Source organism: Trachemys scripta, chromosome 2 (assembly GCF_013100865.1).
Source record: "Trachemys scripta elegans isolate TJP31775 chromosome 2, CAS_Tse_1.0, whole genome shotgun sequence".
In the NCBI taxonomy this organism is placed as follows: domain Eukaryota; kingdom Metazoa; phylum Chordata; order Testudines; family Emydidae; genus Trachemys; species Trachemys scripta.
In genome coordinates, this window is record NC_048299.1 from 57302920 (window position 1) to 57330013 (window position 27094).

General features: G+C 40.9%; 2 protein-coding genes across 2 annotated transcripts in view; one reads left to right on the forward strand and one right to left on the reverse strand.

The window, feature by feature from the left end:
- The window catches only part of DNAH11 (dynein axonemal heavy chain 11), a 294982-nt gene extending 293730 nt beyond the window's left edge, over positions 1–1252 (forward strand). The window contains exon 81 of the mRNA XM_034759480.1: positions 1–1252. Coding sequence (XP_034615371.1) covers positions 1–248 — 248 coding nt within the window. The 3' untranslated portion in view covers positions 249–1252.
- Positions 520–26743, reverse strand: CDCA7L (cell division cycle associated 7 like). Its single transcript, XM_034760597.1, has 10 exons — positions 26596–26743; positions 15807–15947; positions 11533–11667; positions 10612–10968; positions 7792–7866; positions 6563–6751; positions 4513–4644; positions 3358–3507; positions 1838–1974; positions 520–1381 (listed from the first exon to the last, which is right to left on the reverse strand). Exons 1-10 carry the CDS (start codon positions 26617–26619, stop codon positions 1351–1353), a joined length of 1371 nt encoding a protein of 456 aa, XP_034616488.1. The 5' UTR covers positions 26620–26743; the 3' UTR covers positions 520–1350.
- Between the last annotated feature and the right edge of the window lie 351 nt (positions 26744–27094).

Below are 27094 nucleotides of genomic sequence, written 5' to 3' on the forward strand. Positions count from 1 at the left end.
GAGCACGATGGGACATCCAGTCAGGGCTTATAGCTGAAGCCCGGCTCAAGGATCTGACTCCAGCAATGCCAGTCATCTTTGTAAGAGCTATTCCAATTGATCGACAGGAAACCAAAAACATATATAAATGTCCAGTATATAAAACTAAAACCAGAGGGCCCACATGGGTTTGGACTTTCAATCTGAAGAGCAAGGAGAGGTCAGCTAAGTGGGTACTTGCAGGAGTAGCCTTACTCTTGGCCATTTAATAGTGAGCCGACAGTCATGTGTTGTCACACAGCATGTAGTCAAAAGGAGATAAATGTTTTTCTCACGTTCAGCTGTTATGTACACTTTATCTTGCCCCAATGCACCCTAGTGTGAAGAGTTATATGATGCTCTAATGAATGTTGTACAAATCCTCCACCTGTGTCTGTCTCTATAAACTAGATTTATACCTGTTAATCAACATTTTCCCTCAGAGAGGCAGGTTAAACTCTATATTCATACTGACCCCCCCCACACACACACACAAAATACTTCTCTATTGAAAATGCTTTATTATCTCTAAAACATCCAATATTTTACACAAATTTTGACAATCTGAGGCTGCAGTAATATGGGTTTTTACAAAGTGTTGTTTGTAAAGCCTGCCTTTAGCTAAGCAGACACAGAGGAATTATTTTAAAAAAAACGTACTTAGCACTGTACAATTAAAAGGGTCAATATCACTCTGACCGCAGGTGCAGCACTGCTGAACCAACTACCTTTTAAAAATAAACTAAACAAAGTGTTTCCACAAAACACCCCTTGCACTTACAAATTCTCCTGGTTGAGGGGAAAAAGAGGAACAGATGGATGGTGAACTGAATTTCAGTAAAATTTTCAAAAGGACTCCCGCCCATCTTTGCAGGGGCAAAACTTTACTTTTGCCCACCAACTGAGGCATGCAGTTACTCGATTTGCTCATGCACACAAAGGAAGGCTTTCGAAAACTCAGATGTGTAATAATACTTTTTTGGCCTAAGCAAACTATTAAGATCTCCCCCGACTCGTTATATTTTTAGTGCTACACAATTCCCTTCACAGCCTTTGGAGTTAAGCACCTACTTGATTCTGTAGCCCGACTGAAAATTAACCACTGAAGTTTTAAAAGTGCTGTTCTGCTCTGTATACAGGTGTCGGTGCATAAAAGAATGTTCTGCATGTAAATTCCTCATGCAAAGATTTCTCAGGAAATGTTTTAGTAAAGACCAATCAGTAAAAAAAAAAATTCCAAAGCTATATTCTACAATTCTATCTTGTATAAACATCATTGTAGTAAAAAAAAAAAAAACTTGTCTGCAGGTCAGGCAGCTGTGCTCAGCATCCTCAATTGTCTTCACTCAGTTGCTTTTGTAAACTAGAAAACAGGTAGAAAAATGTTATACTTTATGGGAATCTGATACTTTCAAAAGCATTAACTAAAGCTTTGATATCAGATGGTCACAGCTCCACAGAACCACACAAAAAATTGAATCAATTTAACAAGAAATAAATATCTAAGTCTAACTCTTATAATATGAAATATTGGTTCAATTGCCTTATTCATTTGCACAGTAAAGTTGATTGTCAAGATTCCACATGAGGTCAAGGGGAGTTTTGCCATCAATTTCTGTGGGCCCAGACTGAAAGTCACAAGTACCGATTTAGATGTTTTAGCAAGTTTCAATATTTTGTGATGGACTTCGGTCTGGGTTAACGCCCCACAAAGTTAGTTCTAATCAGCTCTCAAAATGTTGTTTTCATTTAAAAATAAGGCAGCACATTTAAAAGTGTGGATTTCAATTCTAAAGCAGTTATGTAATCATCATCTTACCTTTCAAGATATTCTTTAACATTGTCATAACCATAAAATTTTGCCAAGTGGATGAGCATTCCTGTGGCACAGCGGCCATCACGCTTGCGACAGTAACTGCAGTTACAGACACCACGACAAGGAGGGCAAATCCAATCCTGAATTACAGACAAGGAGAGAAAGGTATAGGGGTGGAGTTATCTACAGAAGTATTAGATGCAAACCGGTCTTCTCCAACCCCATTACCCACCCAAAACAGAAGTGCCACTTTTATGTAACAATAAAGGTATATTCATAAACAAATACTTTAGTGGATAATATTAATCAATCTTTTGATAAAAAAAAAATTGCAGTATTGAAGAAAAACGAATATCCATTCTTGGAATTTTTCAAAGCTCACACTCAACAAATTCTAGTAGTACTGATTTCCCTAGTGTTGTAACAGGAATATAAAAAGCAGGACTTTTCTGTTCCAGCACCCTAGGATCAGGTGATAAAAAACCTCCATTATTAAGATTCAGGGTAACTATAGCTGAGTCATGTTGAAAGGTTGGTCCAATTAGCAGCTCCAACCAGGATACAAAGAGAGGTGGAATGTCTCTGAGCCAGATAACAAGGCAGAGAAGGTCCACAGGCAGGACCCCAAGGTTAAGATTTATGTTTAAGTTACCAGTGAAGCCAAATTCCAGGAAGGGGTGGGTTTGGACACTAACTCAGAGGCTGTATGAAAGAACCACACGCAACATTCAGTTAATCTCAAAGGAAAAACATTTTAAAAATGATAATTTTTTAAAAAGGACATTAAAAATCAGGGGCTTAGAGCAAGAAGAGGAGGTCTGCTGCCTGCAACATGTTACTTCAGGAGCATTAGACAAAAATGAAGGTGGCCATTTTCAAGGGGGCAGACCTAAGACCTTGTACAAAAATGTTGGGCTTTTTTGTTATTAGGCTCAGGGTTAATGCCTGCTCTGTCATGCTGGAAGGTGGGAACCAGGATAGTGTCTCAGAGGGAAGAGCAATGAAGAGGCAAGCTTGGAGAGGAAACTTAGGCTGAGTTTTATTCTGTTAATTGTATGTGAATTGCCAAGGCAGCCAGACTCCATGAAGGGGGATGGATTTGGACATGACGGGTCTATGCACTCTGCTGAGACTAGGATAGGGGCTCAGGGAAAGAAAGGGGACCCAACCCTAAATTCTTGAGGTTCTTTCCTTCCCAATGTTTAAAGTTTAGAATCTGAAACAAGTAGCTTGCATTGCAGACCAGACCAGTGAAAGCATCGGGGAAGGAGGCAAAAAGCTAAACAAGAACTTGGGAGAATCAGGTCCCCGTTCATCTTCTAAGCCTCATGAGTTTTCTTTCCCCCACCTGAGAGCAACTAAGAGCAGGCCAAAAGCCCTGCTCTCTAATCACAGCCACACTACTCAGGCTTTTATGTGGCAGAATGTTTCAATTTCATGTAATCCAAGGAAGTCGTGATGATTGTGAAGCTAACAAAGCCATAATCATACTATCTTTTTGACCCAAAGAATTGGATACTTACTGGATCCAGAAGTGCAGATTTCACGTCTTCACCATATCGATTACGAAGACATGGTCCACAGAACTGTCCTCTCACACCCCCGCACCCTTGATTACGACAGACTGTCTTGGTATCCATTGTCTTCTGCCGACACTGGTGGCACGTACTACCCTAAAGTTGGAAAGGAGGGGGAGAGAGACGTAAAAATTTAGCATTTCACATCATGTTGAACTTCTTGACTCCAGGTGTTGGAATTCTCTAACACACCTCTCAGCTGGAGGTGGAAAACACTAAAATTTCTCCTTGGGAACCAGAGGCAACTAGATTAATAAAACATTAGGAAAAAACACAACTTCCACCACCATGATTATTTCTACAGTGCTCAAAAGTACGCTAGGTATTTTACAAAACAAAGAGATGTTTGTAAACCTGTCCTGAAGGCTTAGGAATCTAATGTGCTACATGAGCCCTATGTTATATTTCTGGTTCCAATCCACCCATGGCAAATGCTAGGAACCCACAGAGTCACTCAGCAGTTCAATATCCACCATTCTAAAATTCCAGTGTATTAGATAATCTTCATGCAGTGATCCCTGTGACAGCATCAAGCCCCAAAACAGAGGGGCTCATGTTCATTTTAAATCTGTGCACAGATAAGGTGGCAAAGTCGGTGTTTATAAGAATAACTCTGCTTATGCAACAATATGCCACAGACATGTATTAATGTCCTTTTGAATAACCCTCTCTCTTCCAGGTTTCAGCACTCCTCTTGCATGATAACACTTCAGAGTAATTTATGGCAAGGGAGACAGGGGAACAGAAATGAGATGTGGAGCAATTTGCTTCTAGGTCACTGGCTTATACTGCGCCCAGATCATTCATGGCTATGTCCACTTCCATCTAATAGCCCTTTGGTGGAAGTGAATTAGTGGTCTCAATATAGTTCCCACTCAACAGGTAACAATAGTAGAACATGGCCACAACTGGCACCTGTTTGCAGACAGCAAGAGATGGCTAAGCATAGATATCTATCACAGTAGATAAACACAGCTCTGTAGTCTCCAGGGCTCTTATTCTGGCACTTTTCAATGAGCATTAAATTCACTTCATGAAATGAAGTAGTTTCATCTTATGCCCCTCACTCTAAGCAATCAAAAGGAAAAAACAGGCACCTACCAGGACTTTATCATAGATTTTATCTTTAACTGTAATTGCGATATTCTCCAAGTCCTCATCAGTAATATCTTCAACAGGACGGTAAGATGAGTATTTAGATGACCTCCTCCTTTTGCGCGCTCCACAGTCACCCTACAAAACAAACTATCTCATCATCTTTTATCTTATGATGGGTGATGTGTTTTTACCTTTAGATCAAATATGCTCTGACTATAAGAACAGAACATATAGCTAGGGTCTGTGGTCACCTCCAACTCCCTATCCTTCCTACCAACCCAACCTTTATTGCTCTCACCAGCTCTAGCTCCTCCTCATTCCCCTATCCCTTCAAAAACCCTCAAAATCTCTATCCTACCACCACATTTCTCTTCCTCTGAGAAAATCTGTCATCCTTCATACATCTGGTATCTTTCTCCAACGAACTCCTCCCCTTTTTTCCTCCAATGACAATCAACCATACTATCTATCCGCTTCATCCTTCACAGAAAAAGATCACAACCATCCACCTTTTTAATCTCTTTCCCCTCCATCTCCAGCACCCACTGAAACCTCCACAGCTACGCTCACAGCAGCCTCTTTCTCCCCTCCCTGACTCATCCTCAAGAAAGGTGGTGCCATGTCCAGCACCTTCCTCCTTATCCAGTTCACCCCTTCATTTTCTTGAGCGATGCTCCCCATGAGACTCTACACTCCCTCTCCATGTAACTTATTTGCCAGCCATCGACGACTCCTCAACCATCCTTTTCTTCACTTTGATACACCAAGATCGCCTTCTGCTTCTCCTTCCACCCCCGTCCTCCAGAGGTTTCAACTTTCCCTGATGTCCCATCTGACCCCTTAGCCTTTGCTCTCATCTCGTTTGTCCTTCAAAATCATATCAGCTCTCCAAAATGGCCGCTCGCTCAACTTTGTCTTCCCTCAGCACTATTCCCTCTCTGATTTTCCAGTAACTGAGTTCCCTCTACAACCAGCATCTCTATTTCAACTTTGCCCACCTTTTCATATCATGATCTCCCAATCCATCAGTGTCTAGGACTACTCTGATTCCCTAAGCCCTCTCCTGATTTCCCCCCGCCTCTCTTGTTGATTAATAAAATTGACTCTACTTTCTCCTCCAACACTGATTCTTTTGCAACTCTCCCCAACAAATCTCAACCCTGGCTTACCCCCAACATTCTATTTCTGCATGCCTGATCTACTGAATGCCTCGAGAGCATCATGGCCACATGGACATCCACCTGTAAATTCATTCTCTCCTCATTCCCTTCTGCCACATCCCTCACCTATAAGTGTTAATTTTCCACCTCTGTCGTTGCCATTAATATTTATGTTGTGATAGCGCACAAAAGGACCCAAGCAGGATTACAGTCCTATTGTGGTTCAGCATGGCACACAGACGTAACAAGAGATAATCCTTACCACAGAAAGTTTACCATTTAATAGCAGACATGACCCATGAATATGACTGACAAAAGGAGGGATGGGGTAGGAGGACAAATGTAACAAAAATGTAAATCACATGGCTCCAAAAATATTTTGTTCCTTATTTGCAAATTCTGACTTCTAAAGTTCTCCTCCATCCTCCTCTCTCTCCACACAGTTTCTTACCATTCTTAAATTGAAGTTCAACAAGCTCAGCCTTGATTTCTGCTCCCTTCTAACACTCTCCCTACTCCTCTGCTATCACCGAGAGTGAAACTGTTCACTTCTCCTCCCATTCCCTCCCACCTCCTTATCACCCCACTCCATAGCCTGCCTCCAACCTAGCACACCGTGGGCACTACTGGATTTCAAATACTAAATAATACAAATATTAATCTGATACACATTCAAACGGGATGGGTTACATACTGAAATAGCTTGGGTGACTAGGGAAGGGGGAGGCTCCAGGATCCTTTTTTCTCCTGCTTCTAATCCCAGCACCAAGGTTCTAAATGCTAGTTAGCTTTCTGCTGCATTTGTCCCCACTCTGTATGCTGGCCAGCTCAAAGTAGCATGAGTGACATCTCCAAAAGACAAAGGTTAGTAAACAAACTAAACTGGCAAATACCCCACTGAGTCTCTTCTTTATTAGGAGATTTTGTTGTCTGTAATTATGAAAGTGTTCTGCAAATTTAGCCGCAGACACAGTGAAGTTTTCCAAGGCAAATTTCTCTGGTGGACGAGCATTTCTGGTTGGGTTTGTACGACGCTCTATCTGGCCTTCAGAAAATGTTCTCCTTGGGGTTTTCTTCTGTTTCTAGAGGAGAAAAAAAAAACATTTCTATTAGAATTGTCTCATCAGCCTCACTGTTGTGTGTTTGGGATGGGAAACTACCAGAGATTATATGGGCATGGGACTACCTATACCTCGAGATGCGGAACTTGCTGCAATACTCTAATTGTTACTTTAAAAAGAAATGAAGAAGTGAGCCTATACCTACAAGAGGGGAACGTTGCCATAAGGATAGGGGCATTCCAACAGTCTATCCCTAAGGTTCTTTCCAGAATAAAAATACTGAATACATATTACTGGAATCCAGAGATTTATTTAAAGTTGGTTTAATACATCACAATAAATAATTGAAGTGCAGCCAACAAGGAGCCAGCCTTTCACATATTTTATAATTTGGGTCACAAATGACTTAATTATCAGGGCAACATTTTACAAGGACTTCCCAAAGTCAGGAACATGGGTGTGCAGCCCTCCTGGAGTATGCGTGGACTTGGAATCCTTGAAAAGTTAACATTAGCCCACAGTAATCACAGAGAATTAGGGATTTCTATGCTTGTAGCCACAAAAGAGATGCTCCAGAGGTAGAACACAGAAACATCCTGCTATTATGCAGGACTGAGCTTTCCCATCACAGCTCTAATGGAAAAACGGACTTTTAACAGAAAGGAAAATTAGCAAAAAAAAGACAGGATCTGAAAACAAACAGTAGTTTCTTCACTCTCTTTAGCTTTCTAGCTACAAGATCCTATTTGCCGTCCAACCATCATTCTCAAATATATACGTCTGTCTAGTGTCTCATGAGCATCTCTGGGTCTAAGTTAATGAGGCAGTGCCTAATTTTAGGTCTGGTTTTTTTTTAATATACATTGCATAATTTGAGCTGTTTCTTTATCTGTATATCTTGGTAGCCTAGCCCTGCCTTTTTACATAATATATAACTAATATCAAGTCAATACAAATAAAATTACAAAAAAAAAAAGGATAAAAATATTCATCAGAAGACACACATTTCATTCGTTCAGCAACAATATATATATTATATTTAACCAAATACTGAAACTTACAGAAGGAGTTGAGGTGGCTGTTTTCACTGGAAACAGTTCAGGTATAGAATTCAGTTCCGCTAACAACTGGGCAAGCTGAAATTAATAAAAATACCCTATTGAAGTCTCACTGCAAACTTGCAAATATTTAACCTAATCAGTCCTTACCATGCTCTGTTTTCACACACATTCTGAGTTATTTCAAATACATTAAATCCCAGTGTAAGTAACCACTCTTTAAAACACTTCATTTAAACCTCTACCCCTAAATGTTCAAAGCTCTACAGCAGGTTTTAGCACCATGACTCCCATTGATTTATACTGAAGTCGTGCAGCTAAAATCACATCCAACGCTGTCAAATGTGTCTCTAAAGAAGTGTGCTATACCGAGGTAACAGTATCCATGACCAATAATGACTGAAATTTGCAGTTAACATGGGAAAGCTAATCCCTTGACAACAAGAGTGGACGTAACTGCATCGGGGGATTATAAGAGGTTTCTTGTGGGCTATCTTGGCACATACTTTCATAATACAAAATTGCGGACTTAGGCTATGTACACACTACAGCTTATTTCGGTATAAGTTATGTCACCCAGGGGTATAAATAAACCAGACCCCTCAGCGATGTAAATTACACTGACCTAAGCGCCAATGTCGACAGTGCTATGTCGGCAGGAGAGCTCCTCCCACTGATATAATTACACCAGCAAGCGGCGGTAGCTAAGTCAACAGGAGACATCTTTCCCGTTGGCGCAGAGCGGCTGCAAGCTCTGTCGCGTAGCCATAGACTCAGTGACTTTTGTTGGCTGGTCAGAATTTTCTCCTAGTCATTCATTATCAGAACCCAGTGAAAACAGTCAGAAGCTTCCCTTATCCAATACCCCAGCATGAGTTCTCTATTAGTGAGGCCACACTGCCTCATTCCACACAGCAGATTGGAGCTGGCCTATAGTAATCAGGCTTTTTGTGTGTATGAGTATAAACACACCCTTTTGCAAAACAATGTACTAAAAGACTCCTGTTGGTCAGCATCCCCCCGCACGGCAAGTGTGATGTCATCAGCACGGTGCACCCTAAGCAAAGTGGCAGTAATACTCTGTTATACTTGTACTATATGAGAGACCCTGGACCTGGGCCTCTCTTGTCTACATCACCTTGGCTGGCCATTTTGAAATACTATTGACTTACTCTGAAGGGACTCACATTCTGGGCTTCAACAGCTGCTGGCTTTAGGGAGCTTCATAAGAGGGGAAGACCTTAAATGGGGAAAATGGTGGCGATTCTTGACTACCAAACATCTGAGACAACCATGGCAGAACCACATGTGGCATGAAGAGTGCATGACATTTCTCAGTAATGACCTAATATGCTTTTAATTATCTAACAACTGTCACATTTAACACCCTCATTAGTGAACTGGACAAGAATAAAGAAGATGTTAATGAAATTCACACAGATACTGGACTCGGAGTAGCTGTAAATACCAGTAAGGACAGCACAATTATACAGAGGAATCTAGATAGATTAGTAGACAAGGCCTTACTCTTGTTTCATTTACCAGGGGTTCGATGTGCAGCAATCGATGCATCAGTGGTCGATTTAGCAGGTTTAGTGAAGACCCGCTAAATCGATCAGAGATCACTCTCCTGTTAACTCCTGTACTCCACCTGAATGAGAAGCGCAAAGGGAGTCGACAGGAGAGCGTCTCTAGTCGACATCACGTAGTGTGGATCCCGCGGTAAGTAGATTTAAGTACGTAGACTTCAGCTATGTTATTCACGTAGCTGAAGTTGCATAAATTAGATCTATCTCCCCCCATAGTGTAGACAAGGCTTAAGAAACTATAAAATGAGCTTTTACTTGGAAAGATACAAGCCAGTAGCCCTGGGGGAAAATAATCAAATAGTCATGCCCAATGGAAAGCAGAAACATGAGAAGCAGTAAAGTTGAAAGGGCAACAGGGAACCCAAATGAGATATGGGTTTGTATCACAATATCGCAGCAGAAAAGGCCAATGGGACCTTGGACTGCATACCCAAAGGCATCATGACAAAGAGCAGGAAGGTAATAGTCCCCCTCACACACAATACATTAGTATAAGAGGAAAGTTTTAACTCTAAACTACACTTCTCAAACAAGTGAGCATACACTTAGAGATGCAAAAGTCTTGATTGCTTTATCTTATTTTTCCATTTAGTAAACTGCAATAGGTTTCTCAGCCAATGTAGTAAATTAGCAACTCTGTTGTATAATGACACAATAGATCATTTAAAGTTAATGGATGGCAATGCTTTTTGATAGGATCTGGTTATAAGGTGGGTCTTCACTACAGAGTTAACCTGGACCCTTACTTAGTTGTTGCGCCCTAATCCTGCTCCCGTCCATACATAAAAGCCTCTGCCCTGAGTTTTGTGGTACTTTCAACCCAAGCTAGCCGGCAAGGCTCAGGGTATATAGGCTAGAACTCAGGTGAGAATTTCACTCAGGCAGGTAACCCACACACTTTCTAGTAAGGACACAAACTAAACCACTCCAATGCCTTCCCACAATTCTCCCAGTGAGCCCAGGACAGACAAGTACTCCCACAGTTCACTGGGAGTGTCTCAGTTTACTGTGGTACAAGAACCATGGGATATCCTCCCAGAAGGCCTAGTGACACACATACAAAAGAGTGCAACACCAGTGTGGACATAGTAACTCAAGTGTGGCTTTGCAGTGTGGCTGCTCACAACCAGGCAGAGCTAACCTGAGTGCTCAGACTTGGATGCCAATCACCCAGTAAACTCTGTAGTGAAGACATGCCCTTAATGAGTACTGGCTTTTGTCTGCTTTGTCTTACCATGGCTTTATTTTCTTTGATGTTTATGGCTCTTTTAAGCAGAGCACTGGAGCTTTCTTCACGCGTCTCTTTGACATCCTCCTCAGACTCTGAGGCAGACCCCTCTAGTTTCTTCCATCGCTTGCTGCTTTTCTCTCTTGTGAGAGTTTTAGGGGGGTTATTGTCTTCCAAGTGTAGCTTGGAAAAAGTTGGTTCAGGCACCTTCTTCTTGGCAGACTTTCTTGTGGGGAACTGAAATGCCACACGAAGGCCAAAGCTTCTTCTCTTGGGGGAAGCCTTCCCTTCTTCCTCCTCCTCCTCGCTACCCAGTAAAGATAAATTATTGTTCTCTCCATCACTCAAATCTGACTCCACTGACTGAAAGCAGAGATAATTAATATGTTATACTGACAGCTGTCACATGGGAACAGGCCACTTTTTATCCTCATTATTAGCATAGACTATTACTAAGTATCAGAATCTGAAAAACTGGAAACTTCATCTTGTATTTAGCTAAACCAACAATTAAAAAAAAAAAAAACTGTTCACAGTGAGTGCAATTCTGCCTTTTGCAGAGACCAGTGCAATGCCCACTAATTATGTAAGGATGTGGGACTTAAGTAACGCATAGATTTTGTGCTGGACCTCTGCACAAGAGTGAATTTCATCCGCTGTGAACAGTAACCAATCCTCCTTCCCTTAAGCAGATGATACTTCATTACATGCACTAGTAGATATTTTCCATCTCTGGCTTTTATGATACATTAATAAAAGATTAAATATTAAGGAAAATTTGTCTTCAGCACAAACATTTGACATTGTTAAATAACAAAATAAATTTCAACCGGCTGTATGAAAACAAGAGGATTACACAAAGAAAGAAGAAAGGGGCGAGAGGAGTCTGTATTGTATGTCTGAACACAATGAAAATGCTAGCTTTACCATCATTCCATTCGCATTGTTTACATCCAGGTCACTTGGAGCAAAGCCTTCAAACACTTCACTTTCTGAATCAGTGTCTTCAGTGAAAATTCTCCTCAGTTCCTCAGTCAGGTACTTGGATTGAAATCGAACATCCTGTTGAGCAAGCATACGAAAATCACAACAGTAGGACACAGTTTGCCATACAAAGAGCATTCATGTAACTTTTCCAATCCAAATTAGGAAATGCTTAATGTTAAGGAGTTACTGAGCAGATGGTATGTTCCTGTGAAAATGTTAAATGCAAAACCTGTCACAAGAAAAAGACACACTGGATTTCAGCTCTATCAGTTATTTCAAATGAATATAGATACTCTCCAGTTCTGCTATCTTTTTAAAAGATGACCTGTAGAGGATTTTTTTTAATTGAGTTTGTGTCTTTTTTGCTTCATTATGGTGCATAAAGCAGACCTGAGAAGGATTTGCTTTAAAAAAAAAAATAGATTTTTTTTTTTTAAACCTCAGAAATATCAACTCTGGTCTTCTCTGGGTTTGTTGGTGTTGCAGGGTCTCAGAAGATGTATATTGTTACCTTTCACACTTTGGTGGAAGAGGGAGCTTAATCAGCAAAGGTTCCCTCTCTCCAAAAAGTCAGTTCATCACCGAAGTTAAGTAAGTGAAAACAAAATTTAAAAGTTTTAAACAAACTAACTAAAAAATCCCTTTTGCTCAACTTCCACTCTCTTTCTTTGCTCTTGCAGTATCATTTTAACAACTCTCCAGTCATCACAGGGTTTTCCAAGCTAGACAGAAAGCAAATTGCTAATGTTAAAGACTAATGGAAAGAAAAATATTTTCCACAAATAAGTAAGTAAATAAATAAAAGATCCCCCAAACACCTTTCGGGTCTTGCTTGCATATCGTCTACTTAAAAAAGGGCTGACGCCCATTTTTCCCCTTTGCACACCATCTTTACAGACAATGGGTTTACTATACATATAACAAAAAAGCAACGATATACGTCCCATGATGAGGAAGGGAGATTTTAAAAGAAACAATATAGAAAAGCTTCAGAGCATCTGTCAATGTGTCATTATTGCTATCTTGAAAAACAGGACTAGCTCAGGGCAGGGGATGTACACACAATCACACCGCACCTGCCTTTTGAAACTCAGCATCCTTCACTTGAGACAGTTTACTTCCCCAGTTTTCCTTGGATGTTTTTAACTCCCACACAAGATACAGAAATGACCTCTCATACAACTGCACTTGGCTAAATATCTTTATTCTCTCCTTCAATTCCCTCCCATCCCCGACGTTAATTATACACTTCTTTATGTTGAGATAATATCGGGTGAAAAATAGATATAATAGATGAGTGGAAAAACTTGCAGGGGAATAGAGGAAAAATCATTGCATATACTGTTTCTTTACACTTAAAACATCTCCTACAAATTATTATGGGTAATTGGAGTGAGTTTTCTCTGAGCAAAATTACTTTGTTCTTTTGTTGATAGCTGCAGTGCAGCTGCTTGAGAAAGGACCAAACACAAAAGGGAAGTAACTTTAAGGGAAATTGTATTTCTCTTTGAGAAGAACTGAAGTTTGTGTTCACTCTGTACTTGGATAAAACTTTACAGCGCTGGCTAGAAAGACTGTCAGTTTGTTAGCTCTGTACAGTGACTGAAAAATAGGGAACGGGGACCAATGATGTGCAAGAACAGTAAAGTGTGGCATTTCCTATACAGAGGTGTCCTTAACAGTAATTTTACTACATAGGAAGAAAACAAGCAAGGAGAAACCAGTGCAACTAGGCTATGTCTACACTACAAGTGCTACAGCAGCAGACCTGCAGCAGTGCAGTTCCACCGCAGTAGTGCTGTAACATAGGTGCTTTCTATGTTGGCAGAAGGGATTTTCCATCTATGTAGTTAAAATTCCTCTTCAAGAGGTGGTAGCTAGGTTAATAGATGAATTCTTCCATGGACCTAGCTGCACCTATACTAGGGGTTAGGTTGCCCAACTACGGTGCTCTGGGAGTGAAATATTTCACAGCCCTGAGCAACATAGCTAGGGTTTAAGCTAATGTTTAAGTGACACAAAGGAAGAGATTACAGGAGAGACTTTCAGGAAACTCTACAAGGGAAGAGACATGCAAAACTCTATACTGATAATAGCATTTGTGTATCTAACTCCCTGTGAACTACTAAGGCACAAATATGACCCTATTTATATTGACCAACCCAACTTCTTTGCCCCTTCCTGCCTAATTCCACCCTGCAGAGCTTTTCTTCCCTTCCCACCCTTTTGCTCTTTCATTATAGGATAGTTCTTCCCTAGGTAAATCTCAAATTTACCTCTCATACAAAACTTCCCTGTACTGTTGCTTCTTCCCCTTCAATATAATTAAAATCTGCTCTTTCATAATTAACATCACTACTGAAACCTTTGTCCAAGCATTAGTCATCTTTTTGATTACTCTGTCTCTTTTCCTCACATCTTCCACCTGCAGTCTATCCAAAATACACAAAAGCCAACTTCTTCCTTCCAGTGTGCTATGCCACCCCCTTTCTTGAATCTCTTTGCTAGCTTTGTCCCTTATCATTAAAAAACAGATGTAAGTTCATCGCTGTCAAGCGCAGTAAACTTCGCTCTCAGTTTCTCTTCTTTGCTCCCTGCTCTCTTCCCAGTGTCCTTCTCCTCACACTTTCCACCTCCAGTACTTCCAACTGCCAACTCAAAAAGTGAGTGTGACGTTGCACTCTATGATTTTATGAAAATATGCTAATGAGTTTGAATATAATGTAACTGGAATATGCTTCATGCAAAAGGTCTCTTGTAAGGTATCATTACAAAGCTTATAATCTACTGAGTGTGGTCATCCTATTTGTATAAATGTATCACTCTTGTATCTGAAACTAGAAATATGAAATATAACTCTGAGGGCCTATTGTAATTATGCAAAGTAGGGGCCATTAATGGTAGTTTGGAATTTTGATGGCTCCCATCAAGCAGGACAATTGACTGCAGATGGCTCTGTTTTACCTGTAAATCTTCCTGTATACTTGTGTGCTGGCAAGTGAGTAATGAAGTCTTACAGTGACATGTGATCATGTCAACTGAACTGGAATCCATCTTTAACCTGGTGCTTTTCCATTGAGAAGGAGAGGGTGGGAACCCAGAGAGGGACAGAGGATTGCCGCCTTATGCAAAAGATATATAAATGGGTGGAACAGAACAAATGAGGCAGCCATCATGAGAAATCCCCTAGCTACCACCTGAGCTGGAACAAGGGCTGTACCAGGGGAAAGGACTATGCCCAGACTAGGAAGGCATCCAGTCTGTGAAAAAAACTTATTGAAACATCTCTCAGGCTGAGATTTTATCTGTACTCAGCTTTATTACTGTATTAGACTTAGATTTGCGTGTTTTATTTTATTTTACTTGGTAATTCACTTTGTTCTGTCTGTTACTACTTGGAACCACTTAAATCCTACTTTCTGTATTTAATAAAATCACTTTTTAAATATTAATTAACCTAGAGTATGTATTAGTACCGGGGGGGGGGGGGAGAAAGGGGGGCAAACAGCTGTGCATCTCTATCGGTCTGTATAAGCTTTATACAGGGTAAAATAGATTTATTTGGGGTTTAGACCCCATTGGGAGTTGGGCATCTGAGTGCTAAAGACAGGAACACCTCTGTAAACTGCTTTCAGGTTAAGTTTGCAGCTTTGGGGCATGTGGTTTAGACCCTGGGTCTGTGTTGGAATAGACTGGTGTATCTGGCTCAACAAGACAGGGTGCTGGAGTCCTAAGCTGTCAGGGGAGGAAAGCAGGCGCAGAAGTAGTCTTGGCACATCAGGTTCCCAAGGGGGTTTCTGTGATCCAACCTGTCATAGTGAGGTTACAATGGAATCCCACTTCAGTACTGCAGACGTGCAACTGATTTATAACGACACATTTTACTGAGCTGTAACGCATTCTCCAGCGTAGGCTATCACTGAATGGCCAAAATTCTTGCCTACATGCTATGTGGGCAAGTTACGAATACCAAACTTACCCTAGGCTCTCCTCCTAATGCAGAAAGGAGAATGGATTTCATTCATATAAGACCCTTTTTCAAAGATCATTACAAATTAAAAGAAATTAAAGGTGAGTAGTTTTTTGTTTCTAATAAAAGGATTATAGATTTCCACTTCTGCTAAGAGTTAAGGTCAGCGCTGCCCTGAAACAAATTCATAGACGTTTTACTGTTCCAAACCAATACACTAGGGTTTATGATAAAATGTTCCTACCTTTTTTGCTGACTCCAATGAATCAAAACTATCAGAGCTGTCTTCTGATGACAAGGTTTGCATGGGAGCATCATCTCGAAAACCAAGAAAATCCTCGTCATCGCTGGGGGAATTAAAAATGTCAGCCACTTCCTTGGGTATCTGTTTTCAATTCAAAATGAGATAGAAGATAAAGTCACTCATTGCAATAATAATCTACTAAAAGCTCTAATGGGAATAGCAGCCTCTTGTTCATTTGTCACTCTCTTATTCACATACAAATATACATTATATAGAAGCAGAACTGTATCTCAATAAGCCAAACTCCACAGGATGCTGTGCAGACTGCTTTAATGTGTAAATACAGGCCCCAATCCTACCGACATTTCTGCATGTGCTTACCTTCACTCAATGGGACAGCTCATGGGAGTAAAGATAAGCACAATACATAAAAGTGTCTGCAGGATTGAGGCTATAGATTTTAATCACAGAAATATGCCATATTGATCTTTAGAGCAAGGTTTAAGTAATATCTTCAAACTCACTACCACCTGCAATCTAATGACAGCAAACTGTTCAAAAATGAGTACTGTCACTGATTTCAGGCATTTCAGAAAGGTCTGTCTGTGCAAAGAGACTTCAATTGTTGGGTTTATCCTTTTTGTAACAATATTTATAGTTATAATAAACAACTGTTTGCAATGTTTTTAAAAATAAAATTAAAAATATGCATTTGATACTCATCACCACACAAGGCTTATTTTGGGCCATTCAATAAGACAAACCAAACGCATGCTGCCCAGAGCTTTGTCAGCTAGGAACCCATGAGTTAATCAGTTGGGAAGCTCTGGACAAAGACATCTTCCAGGTCTTCTTAAAATGACCAGGTCTGTGCTTATACATACTTTCACACAAGGAGCAAATTCCAGGGGCGCAGCCCAAAGGCTAAGAAAGTTCTGCCATCAGCACCCAGAGCTTCACTTTTGTGACATTACATTCTAACATTCTGGATAAGCCTAACTAACGGTGGCAGGTCAGAGATGGCAAAGGAGGTCTTAAGGCAGCTCTCAAACCTATACCATTTAGAGCTTTTGCATATTGCCTGACTGAATGAATATGCCCAACTGTACAAACTAGGATAGAAGGTGCTCTGCATTGTGCTTACCCTAGTGCTTCAGAACACAAATTTATACATGATTCAAGCTTAGCATTTCTTGAATGACAGAATGCTTTAGGAAAGATATGCTCAGCTAAACAGTGTCTACTCAAGTGCCCAAACTGCTCACCAGTGACCAGGTAGTACATCCTCAGAGCAATGTGTACACTTTAGGCAAACTTCTCTTATTCAGTGTATGGATCTATCTTGCATATTCTGAACTGGTTCCCCACATGCAAGTTCCAGTGAAATTGATGAAAGCACAAGAATGCAAGAGAGAGATCCAGAGCTGTTTGATGGGAAGGATGTGATCTTCAAACAGAGTTCAAAAGGTTTTATGTTACAAGAGAATGCTCCCTGTGTGAACTCAGATAGCCACATGGCATTCTGCATATCTCCATTAGCAGACAAAAATAAGAAGTTTCTAAATAACCCAAAATGATACAGATTTTCTCAATCTTTCATCTTTGCCAAGAGCAAAGTTTTTCCAAATGGTAATTGCCATTTTCCAAACATTGAGGGTGGTAAGAATCAATCACGCTACTGGCCAACTTCCACTTGGCAAGTGTGTAACAATACAAGAACATCTACGTGCCTAATTTTAATCTCATATTGTTTTTTTGCCAGCAAAACTCCACAGATGTAAATAGATTCAATCCTGACTTACACTGGTTTAAGCAAGATCAGAATCAGTCACGAAACCACTGGCCCAAGCTAGCAGACAGAAAGCAGCTCAATCACTTCAGCTAATTCACTAATGCACTTCAGCTGGAGCTGCACTAGCCATACTAGCATTCTGGAATTCTCCCCAATCCCCAAATATGGGCAGCCAGAATCCCACTCCTTTGCTGTGGAGAAATTTCATTCTTCACTCAACAGAAAAGGGTTAAAAATGGAGCATTATACATTTTAATGACTTAATGGAAAAACATACAAGGAGCTGTGAGCCTTGTTGCTATGAATAAATTGCTTCCAGGAACAACTGCATTAGTTCTTGTGCTATTGTACAGCTGAGCTAGCCACTGCTGCGATTACTGTATGCCTAACTAATTTCTTCTTCTTCGTCTATTACTTCTGCATCTGCACCAGAGGAGCCATTATGGGGGTGTAATTACCGATTATGAACAAAGGGAAAAAAACATACTTTCCCAGTAGAGGACCTTTTTTTGATCTCTATGCATTCTCAGATACTGAGGGGCTCTGATTAAAGTAACTTGCTGCAGAACTTCAAAAGAGACTTTCAGTTTGTGACCCCCTCCCTTTGATTTTCAAGAGTCTCATTAAAATGTTCAGGAGTCCCCATTCCGGCTAAATGGTTTAATTTAATAGAAGCAAAGAAGGCATGATTTATATAAGGTGGACATAGTCAATGAGTCTGCATAGGACACCCTGCTAGTGCATCATAGAAGTTATGTTCCTGGCACCAAGGGCTGTCATTTTCCTGTCCATCTCCTTTAAGAGATTCTGTTCAGTTCATCAGCGATTTACTAACTATTCTGCAGTCTACACACAGTGCATAACTGTTTGTTTTTTTAAACTCTGTGCTCCAACTGTATCAAAAATCCAGATTGAAAACAAAAAGAAAATATCACAATTTCTAAAGGAAGAGCAGATGATTTGGGGCTGGGAAAGAGAAGGGATGGAAACAGTGGATTGGTGACCTTGATGAAATTGAAGATTATTTTAAACTTTGCTAGTTTTTAAGTAAAGATTTTAACTGCATCAACTGCTGGTTCTCCCCCTTTTATGAAAATACTCTGTGCAACACAGCTGTCTCAATCTCAACGCCCCTGCTCCCTGCTCAGACTTGAAAAGCATGAGCAACGCAAGACTAGAGTCAAACAGCTCTTAAAGCATGAGGGTTTTGGAGAAATGGACAGATCTGTAGGGCATGTGCTGGTCTCAGGCTGCACAAGCATGGTTTTTTTTTAAAGCTGTAAATGTAAGTTATAAGAAAAATAAATACATTCACTGTAAAAAAAAAAAAAGACTTTTTAAGCACCATACAAAGGCCGTGTTCAGCAATTTTATAAACATCACAACATTCTGGATCGGGTGCGTCAAGCACTACATACACAGCTCTGGTGCTGCAGGCACAAAATGCACAGACTAAAACATCTTTGTACATTTCTCATCATTTAGCTTATTTATTTCCAATAGTCCTAGAACTCACATAGCAGGCCAAATTTATTCCTGATGTAACACAGCACTGATAGCAACAGAGCTACACCAAAGATGAATCTGTGCCAATGTCTTTTGTATGGTGTGTCACTCTCTATTAGTTGTGAAAAATTTTGACAGCCATGCACTTCATTCTCTTGTTAAGGATCAATCAAAATGCATTCAAGCAGCTAAATAGTTGTTACAATGTTAGATCCTATTCTTTTAATTCTGGCAAACAAAACATAAAGACAGCAAAAACATGTTTGCCCTAAACACATTTAAAAAAATTGAGCGAGAACTGCCTACTCAATGTACTTGCAGGATAGAAGCACCTCACAGAGTTTCTAACTTTTCACACTGGAATGCTGTATAAAAAATAATAACAGAGGGAGGAAAGGGAAATAACGCTCCAAATATGCTCAAGGAGAATTTATACTGAATATTCCAACATAAAACACGTCAGTTAAAGCGAAATTAAATTTGCAGGGACATAGCAGAGATCTGAGCAAATATCTTTCAAGAGCATTAGAGTGACACAAAAAACAAATGTTGAACACCCAGGAAAAGCTTATAACAAACCAAAACCTTTGAAATGATGGACTTTCACAGGTAATATAGCACATTTTGGCTTGGAACACGAACAGTAGCCTAAATCTAATCCAAACCTGAACTTCACTTCCTCAGCCCATCTCCATTAATAGTACATCTTAAAATGTTTATTTATATTGCAGGAGCATCTAAAATGTCCCAAGTGCTTTCCAAATTAAGGTAAAAAAATAGTCCCTGCCCCAAAGAGCATACAATCAAAACCTTTCCAGAATAATCACACTTACTGAGCTGTAAATATACCTGGCCTTTGGTCTGACACCTGAAAAGCATCCCAAGACACACAGGTACCTAATGCTTTGCTAGGTCTCAGTTTCCTCATCTCTAAATTTGAGATAATGAAGTATCTTATCGACCTTTTTTAAGAATGTTGATATCTTTGTACAAGAGTCACTCTAAGTGCACTCATATTAGATACCAGATAGAGACAGTGAAATTGATGGTGTTGCATTGGTGTAATACAGGGAATCTGACTTAATTGATTATGCAAATTGATAATTCTGCTCCCATTGTAACCAAAGGCAGAGAAGATACACACACAAAAACTAGCTTAAAACAGATGTTACTATTTCAACACAATAAGAAAATACAAAGTTTAAGTGCCATCTTGGTATTCAATATGTGATTGATGGAGAATGTGTATAAAATTTTCTCTCTCTGCAAGTCAAAACAAGATTTTCCTTACTGCCAACAGTGCAAATTCCATCTGAATTGTTAGAGAGAAAAATAACCAGGTGGTGTGATTTCTGTTTTAGACGTCAGCAGCAGCAGTAAGATTCTGGAACCAGAATTTAGCAGGCAGCTTTGTTGATGCAAAGGGCAGAACAGAATACAGTTCACTGTTCTGCAGCTCTGTGGTTTTGCCAGGCTAGGAGGAATAGAGACTATTTAAAGGGACACCCACAACGTATGTTTGTTGATATCTGAACTCCAGTGGATACAAATTCTAAAAGATAATAAACATTTCTACTGCACTATCAACTATTACCATTATATGCACAAGTTACCCAACAACACTTTTCAACCAATCATTATCATCTCCATTACTATCACCATTCCCACTGTTCGCATCCTTTTCAACAACAAACAAAAGTAATATATAAGATGACTATGGTGTAACTGAATGAAAGTTCTTTTTCTCTATTTTTGCAGTTTGTTTATATTGTGAATAGTGTTGCTGTGGTCATGTTAGCCTCAGGATATGAGAGAGACAAGGTAGGTGAGGTAATATCTTTTGTTGGACCAACTGCTTTTGCACCTTCCACCAAGTTTTTGAGCTACACAGAGCTCTTCTTCATGACCTTATTCCACCAACAGAAGTTGATCCAATAAAAAATATTACCTCACCTACCTTATCTCTCTTACAGTGTGAACAGTCAATTTCCCTGTTTACACTGTACAGTCACTAGGTCTCCCCTGTTATTTGCATAGGTCTTTCATTCAACAGGAATTAAAAACAGAAAAATATACTTATAAAGCCACAAAAACTGGATAGGAGACTAGAGAGCTGAAACCTGAAACAACTTTTAACTCATTTCTTTAGAAAATAATGTCCCTTTAACTAAACAGATACAACTGGAAAGACACATGGGACTGAAGACTGCTAATGTTAGGTCTTGTCTACGCACATGGGTCAACTAAACCATTAATTAAACCTCAGCAAACTTGTGTGCGAACACTCCTATTTCAGTTTAAGAATTAAGCTAAAATGAAATTAGCCAAAATTGCTTCTTAATCAACTTTAGTTAAACCAAAATAAGCTTGGTTTAGACCAAAATGTGTATACACACATTCTTTTGCACCAATTTAACTAAATCAAGTTAAAAATCACACTTTAAATTGGTGCAGCTGTGCATGTAGACAAGTCCTTATTTGCAACAACCCTATGTACATCAACAGGCCTAACTGCATGAGCAAAGCCAGCAGAATTTGACCCACTCTGAGCAGAAGCTGCATCAAAAACAGATTTTCACAGTGTAACTTCTGAGCACAGACCTACTTCAAGGCTTACAATAGCTATTTGTATTCCAGTAACACACAGAGGCCCCAGTCAGGATCATAGCCCATTGGGCTAGGTACTGAACAAAACTACAGCAAGAGAATTCCTTGCCATGTACTATTTACATTCCAAGGCTTGCTCCTACAATCAGATCCATAAAGATGAATACGATTGTAGAATCAAGAGCTAATTTAAGACATATTGTAATAACAAGTGGCAATAAAAAAAATGGAAGGAAGATGGGAAAGAGGAGAGCGACAATGCTAGGAATCACGTGATTACACACATTCACATTAGCTACGTAAACAAGTAGATAAATTAGTTTAAAATATATATAGATAGATAGATAGATATAGATATCAGAAGGAAGATAGCAGAAGTCCTTGACCATTTACCAACCTGATATCTGTTCACAGTTTCTCTTCGGAAGCATAAGTTGGCTATATTGAAGGGGCTTTATGAAATAGTTTGGGGATGGAGTATTCCAGGCACAAGAAGTGTCATGGAAGAATGCACGAAAGTGCTTTGGGAGAAGTGGAGAAAAAGCAGGTATACCTGAGAGATCACACAACATTAAGACTTTTGGAATACTTAAATACCACCCGAGAGGAAGAGAGGTTATCCCCACTGTGGTATATTGTGAATTTTTGGATTTTTCATGAAAAGCAATGATCTTTATTGCCAACCTATTATTGAAGAAGACTCTTCCATTAATTTTTAGCAAATTTGGCTCTACATGTGTCTAGACTGGAGTATGGGTTTCTAAGTGGTTTTTAATTAGTAATTAAATTGAGTTAAGCTATTTTATTTTAAAATAAGGAGTATTTGACTTCTCATGAAGTCTTATGACAAGCAACTTATTTACAACATTGTGTGCTATGACTCTTTCAACCCCAGACCTACAAAAAGCATTTTCCATCATCACGAAGCCATAACTTTCCCCATTGTTTATCATCACAACCAACCAGCCTTTATTATCAGGAACTAAAGCCCTAATCCTGCAATTTAGAATGTGGGCAGACTGTTCCACCTACATGGAGCCCTCCAGAAGTCAATGGGGCTCAGCAGGGGCACAGCAGTCTACCCACACATTGTAAGTCACAGGAATAAGATTGAACAATTGCCTTTTCATAGGTGGTGTGAACCTGCAATCCATAGAGATGCTTTCCTAAAAGATTGCTAACATTATGAATATGAGAACAGCATATATAGTGTGACCATACGTCAAATTCTTTCCCATTTCTCCTATTAGCTCTTCCCCACAATACCTAATTTTTCATTGATACACACTCAGAAGCTGGTCATTTCTGATTTAATTTTGCCTAAAACAAGAGCAACATCCTCTCATCTGAGGGCTCTAATCTACTTCTAAATCCCAGCTTTCCAGACAGCAGACTTGCACAGTACCATTGCACCACTAAGTTGACTACTAGGTAAACTAACACAGTATAGAAAAAAATAGACCCCAATTGTGCTAGTTGGCACTGTAGAGTCATGGACTTCAATGGAGCTTCAGGCAGGCACCTGAGTCCACCTGCCTGGAGTCACTTGCAGGCCGGGGGCCACAGATGGTATTTTCTGGTGATATTAACTTGAATTCTGTAAGTCAATGTCAATTTTACAAACTCCAAATATATGAATCTCTGTGATACCTGAAACGCATATTTGGTCCTGTAGATTAAACTTCTATAAAAACTGACACATGTTTTTATAAAACTCCAATTTTAAGAAAGCTTTGGATGCCTCCAGAGACATCTGTAAAACTGGGGTACACTTGTATAGCCGTACACACTCTACAGATACGTTTAAATTAGGCCTTTCGGTTACCAAACAATATAAATAAACAAAGCAGGTCTTGTGACTCAGAATAGTTGGCTAGCAATTGGCTAAAATGGGGCCACATAACTACACCTCTACCTCGATAGAACGCTGTCCTTGAGAGCCAAAAAATCTTACCACGTTATAGGTGAAACCATGTTATATTGAACTTGCTTTGATCCACCGGAGTGCGCAGCCCCGCCTCCCCGGAGCACTGCTTTATCGCGTTATATCCGAATTCGTGTTAGATCAGGTCCCATTATATCGAGGTAGCAGTGTAAGTCACCAAACTAGTTTGTGTTTATAACCTTTGACCTTCACTGTGTTTTTTAAGGAGCTCACATAGTCGATAGACTGAATCAGGGGTAGGCAACCTATGGCACGCGTGTCAAAGGCAGCACACGAGCTGATTTTCAATGGCACTCACACTGCCCAGGTCCTGGCCACCGGTCCGGGGGGTTCTGCATTTTAATTTAATTTTAAATGAGGCTTCTTAAACATTTTAAAAACCTTATTTACTTTACATACAACAAGAGTTTAGTTATATATTATAGACTTCTAGAAAGAGACCTTTTAAAAATGTTAAAATGTATTACTGGCATGCAAAACCTTAAATTAGAGTGAATAAATGAAGACTCGGCACACCACTTCTGAAAGGTTGCTGACCCCTGGACTAAATGATGATTCAGAGAGACAAGGAAGCCTGAAATACATCTGAACTCCTGAAGGCGCTGGCTCCATGTGGCTCAGCAGGAAACAAACCCACTGATAGAGCTCCAGAGAAATAAGGAAAAGGAAGGAGTGCAGGACTGCAGTCCCTTTTGCCCTGTCAATAAAACAAACAAATCACCACCCGAAAGTGCCGCAATAAACAAGAGGAAGATTAGAAAAGATTGTCATTCTCTCCCCCTCCACTTCCCCTTAAAAAAACAAACTAATGTTATATTTATATATATCTATTGTCCCTTGAGTAAAAACATGACTGGGGGCAATAATGCCATCTCTTTGTAGTATTAGGCATTAATACTTTGCTCTTCCATAAAATGCCTTCAGTCAAATGATCTCAAAGAACTTTACAAGCACCAATAGCCTTGCAATATTCCCCAATATTGTTATCCTCACTTTCAGATGGAGAAGAGTTGGGGATCAGGTAAAGTTGACGGGGCTGAGCCAGGAACAGACCTCAGGTTCCTAATGTATTTGTATGGAAGACCATGTACTAATTTAACATCTTTCTGCTTCTGAAATGTTTAATAAGTGCTCTAGTTTGTGTTCAACTGCCCACCATGTAAAGCTGCTTTCCCTTAAGCTTAATAGATTCACTAATCTTCCCTCAGTGAAATTATGATACACTGGTACATTCTTGGAAAGTCACCACATGTATTAAGCCTGATCCTGCAAACACTTTCATAAGTAACTTTATGTGCCTGACAGTGAAGACCCTGACTGGGAAAACCATCACCCTCGAGGTTGAGCCTTCTGATACTATAGAAAATGTGAAGGCCAAGATCCAGGATAAGGAAGGAATTCCTCCTGATCAGCAACGACTTATTTATGTGCCTGAGTGTCCCTTTAACTACTCTTTGCATGTGAAGTTTAAGAAGACTACTCACACATGTAAAACTAAACCCTAAAGGCCCCAATCTTGCAAACATTTACACACATCCTTGATGTTACTCACATGCGTGTTTATAGGACTGGGGTCTAAAAACTAACATTTTTAACAAAATAAGAAGAGGACAGAAGCAAAAGAACTATCACTATTGAAATGTGTGCGAGACGCCCTAAGACTTTTTTTTTTTTTTTTTAAAGATGGCCCTTTAAAAAACAATAAAAAGAAACTCACAAATAGGTTAGGCCAAACATTTTAAGATTTGGTTAAAAAGATACAAAATCTAATATTAAGATATGTTTTAAAAACAGAATTTTTGTATTAATTTCCTGGAGTACTGGAGAACAAAGATAGATTTTCTTTTTGTTTTTATGCTAACTACAAATAACAGTAACACTACTTTATTTTTCCTAATGGTATTTTGCACTCAGCTTTGACAAAAAACACAACAAATTAATTATATTTTTAGTGTTTAGTTTTTAATACAAGATCACAGTATCACAAGTGAGGGAACTTTTTAATTTTTTAAAACGCAGTAGTGTCCACTTAAATATAGCTTCAAAAACCTGGATTTTGAATTTTAACACTCCGTCCCTGTTTATCATGCAACAGGAGGAAACGAGGGGCGTGGCGTTGCCAGCCCCCTGCCAGCTAGTCTGATTGCTGGTTTCCAAATGCCCACAATCACGTCCCCAAGTTTTATTCCAAATCTAAGATGTAAGAAATAGATTCACACTAAATTAGTGGAAAATATATAAAAAGGGAAGCCAAACTTGGCACGTCAACTGTGTAGAGAACTGCAGGAGGAAAAGCAGCCCCACAAAGACACTGGGAAATAATTCCCAGCAACACCAAGCAACCGATTCATTATTTGAAACTTTTGAGAACTTCTTTCTGAGAACCAGGGTTAATCAACTGCCTTTTAAGAGCCAACCTGAGAGCCAGGCAGACTTGTAAACAATAGAGGGACCAAGTCTGCCAGCAAAGCCAGGCCAACGGAGCAATGAACCCCCCCCCCCCTTCCCCAACGCATCACCCTCCCCATTAATCAGAACACCAAGGGCTACCCCCTTGGCAATGCGCAGAGGGGCCAGGGAGGAGGAAAGGGACGAAAGCAGACCGAGGAGGAGGCGGCTGCTAGGTCTGGCCCCAGCGCTGGGTAAGAAGCCCCGCAGAGGCAGCCGAGCGAGCTCCCTTTGCAGGACAGGCTCCACGTGGTGGAGAACAACCACAGGCGGTCGCTGCTGGATAGGAGGGTGGGGGTCTGGCTCAGCGGGGCAAGAGGCGCGCTGCAATGCCCTGCCACCGGCGCCACCCGCTCCCCGGGCAGATGCGTGCAGCTGGCGGGGACGCCTCCGCACGGGCGGCACTTGGCGCCCAGCTGCCCCAGGCCCGCTCCCTGCGGAGCCGGCGCGCTGCGGGCGGGGGGCTCTAGGCGCGCCCGGGGCCGCCTCACCTTGCACTGGGTCACCGCTGCCATCCTGCTGCGCCCCCCCACGCCCGGGACGCGCCGCCGCCGCCCCAGCCCAGGAGCTACTGCGCCGCCGACGTTGGGCCGCAGAGCGCGGCTTCCCCCGGACGTGCGGGGGGCAGGGCGGGCGCGGGGCCCAGCTACAGCCGCCGCCGCCTGCTCCGCCCGGGGGCGACGCGCGGGCTACGCTGGGCCCGCCCCCGAGCCCTGCTCGCCGCAGGGCGGCTGCGAGGCGCTGGTAACCCCACTCCTGGGGGGCCGGCTCGGGCCCCCGTTGATTGCGGGGAGGGGGGGACCGGCCCTGCCACTGGGGCCACAGATTGAGGGCACCGCGTTACCCCTTCCGCGCTGTGGAACCTTCCCGCCCTGAGCGCCACAGTTGGGGCCACCCAGCCCCCGGCGGAGACAGGGCGAGGGCCATGGAAGGATTTGGCCATCAGCCTGGCTACTGCTCCCGGAGAGGTGGATGAAAAGCCCTGCCCTC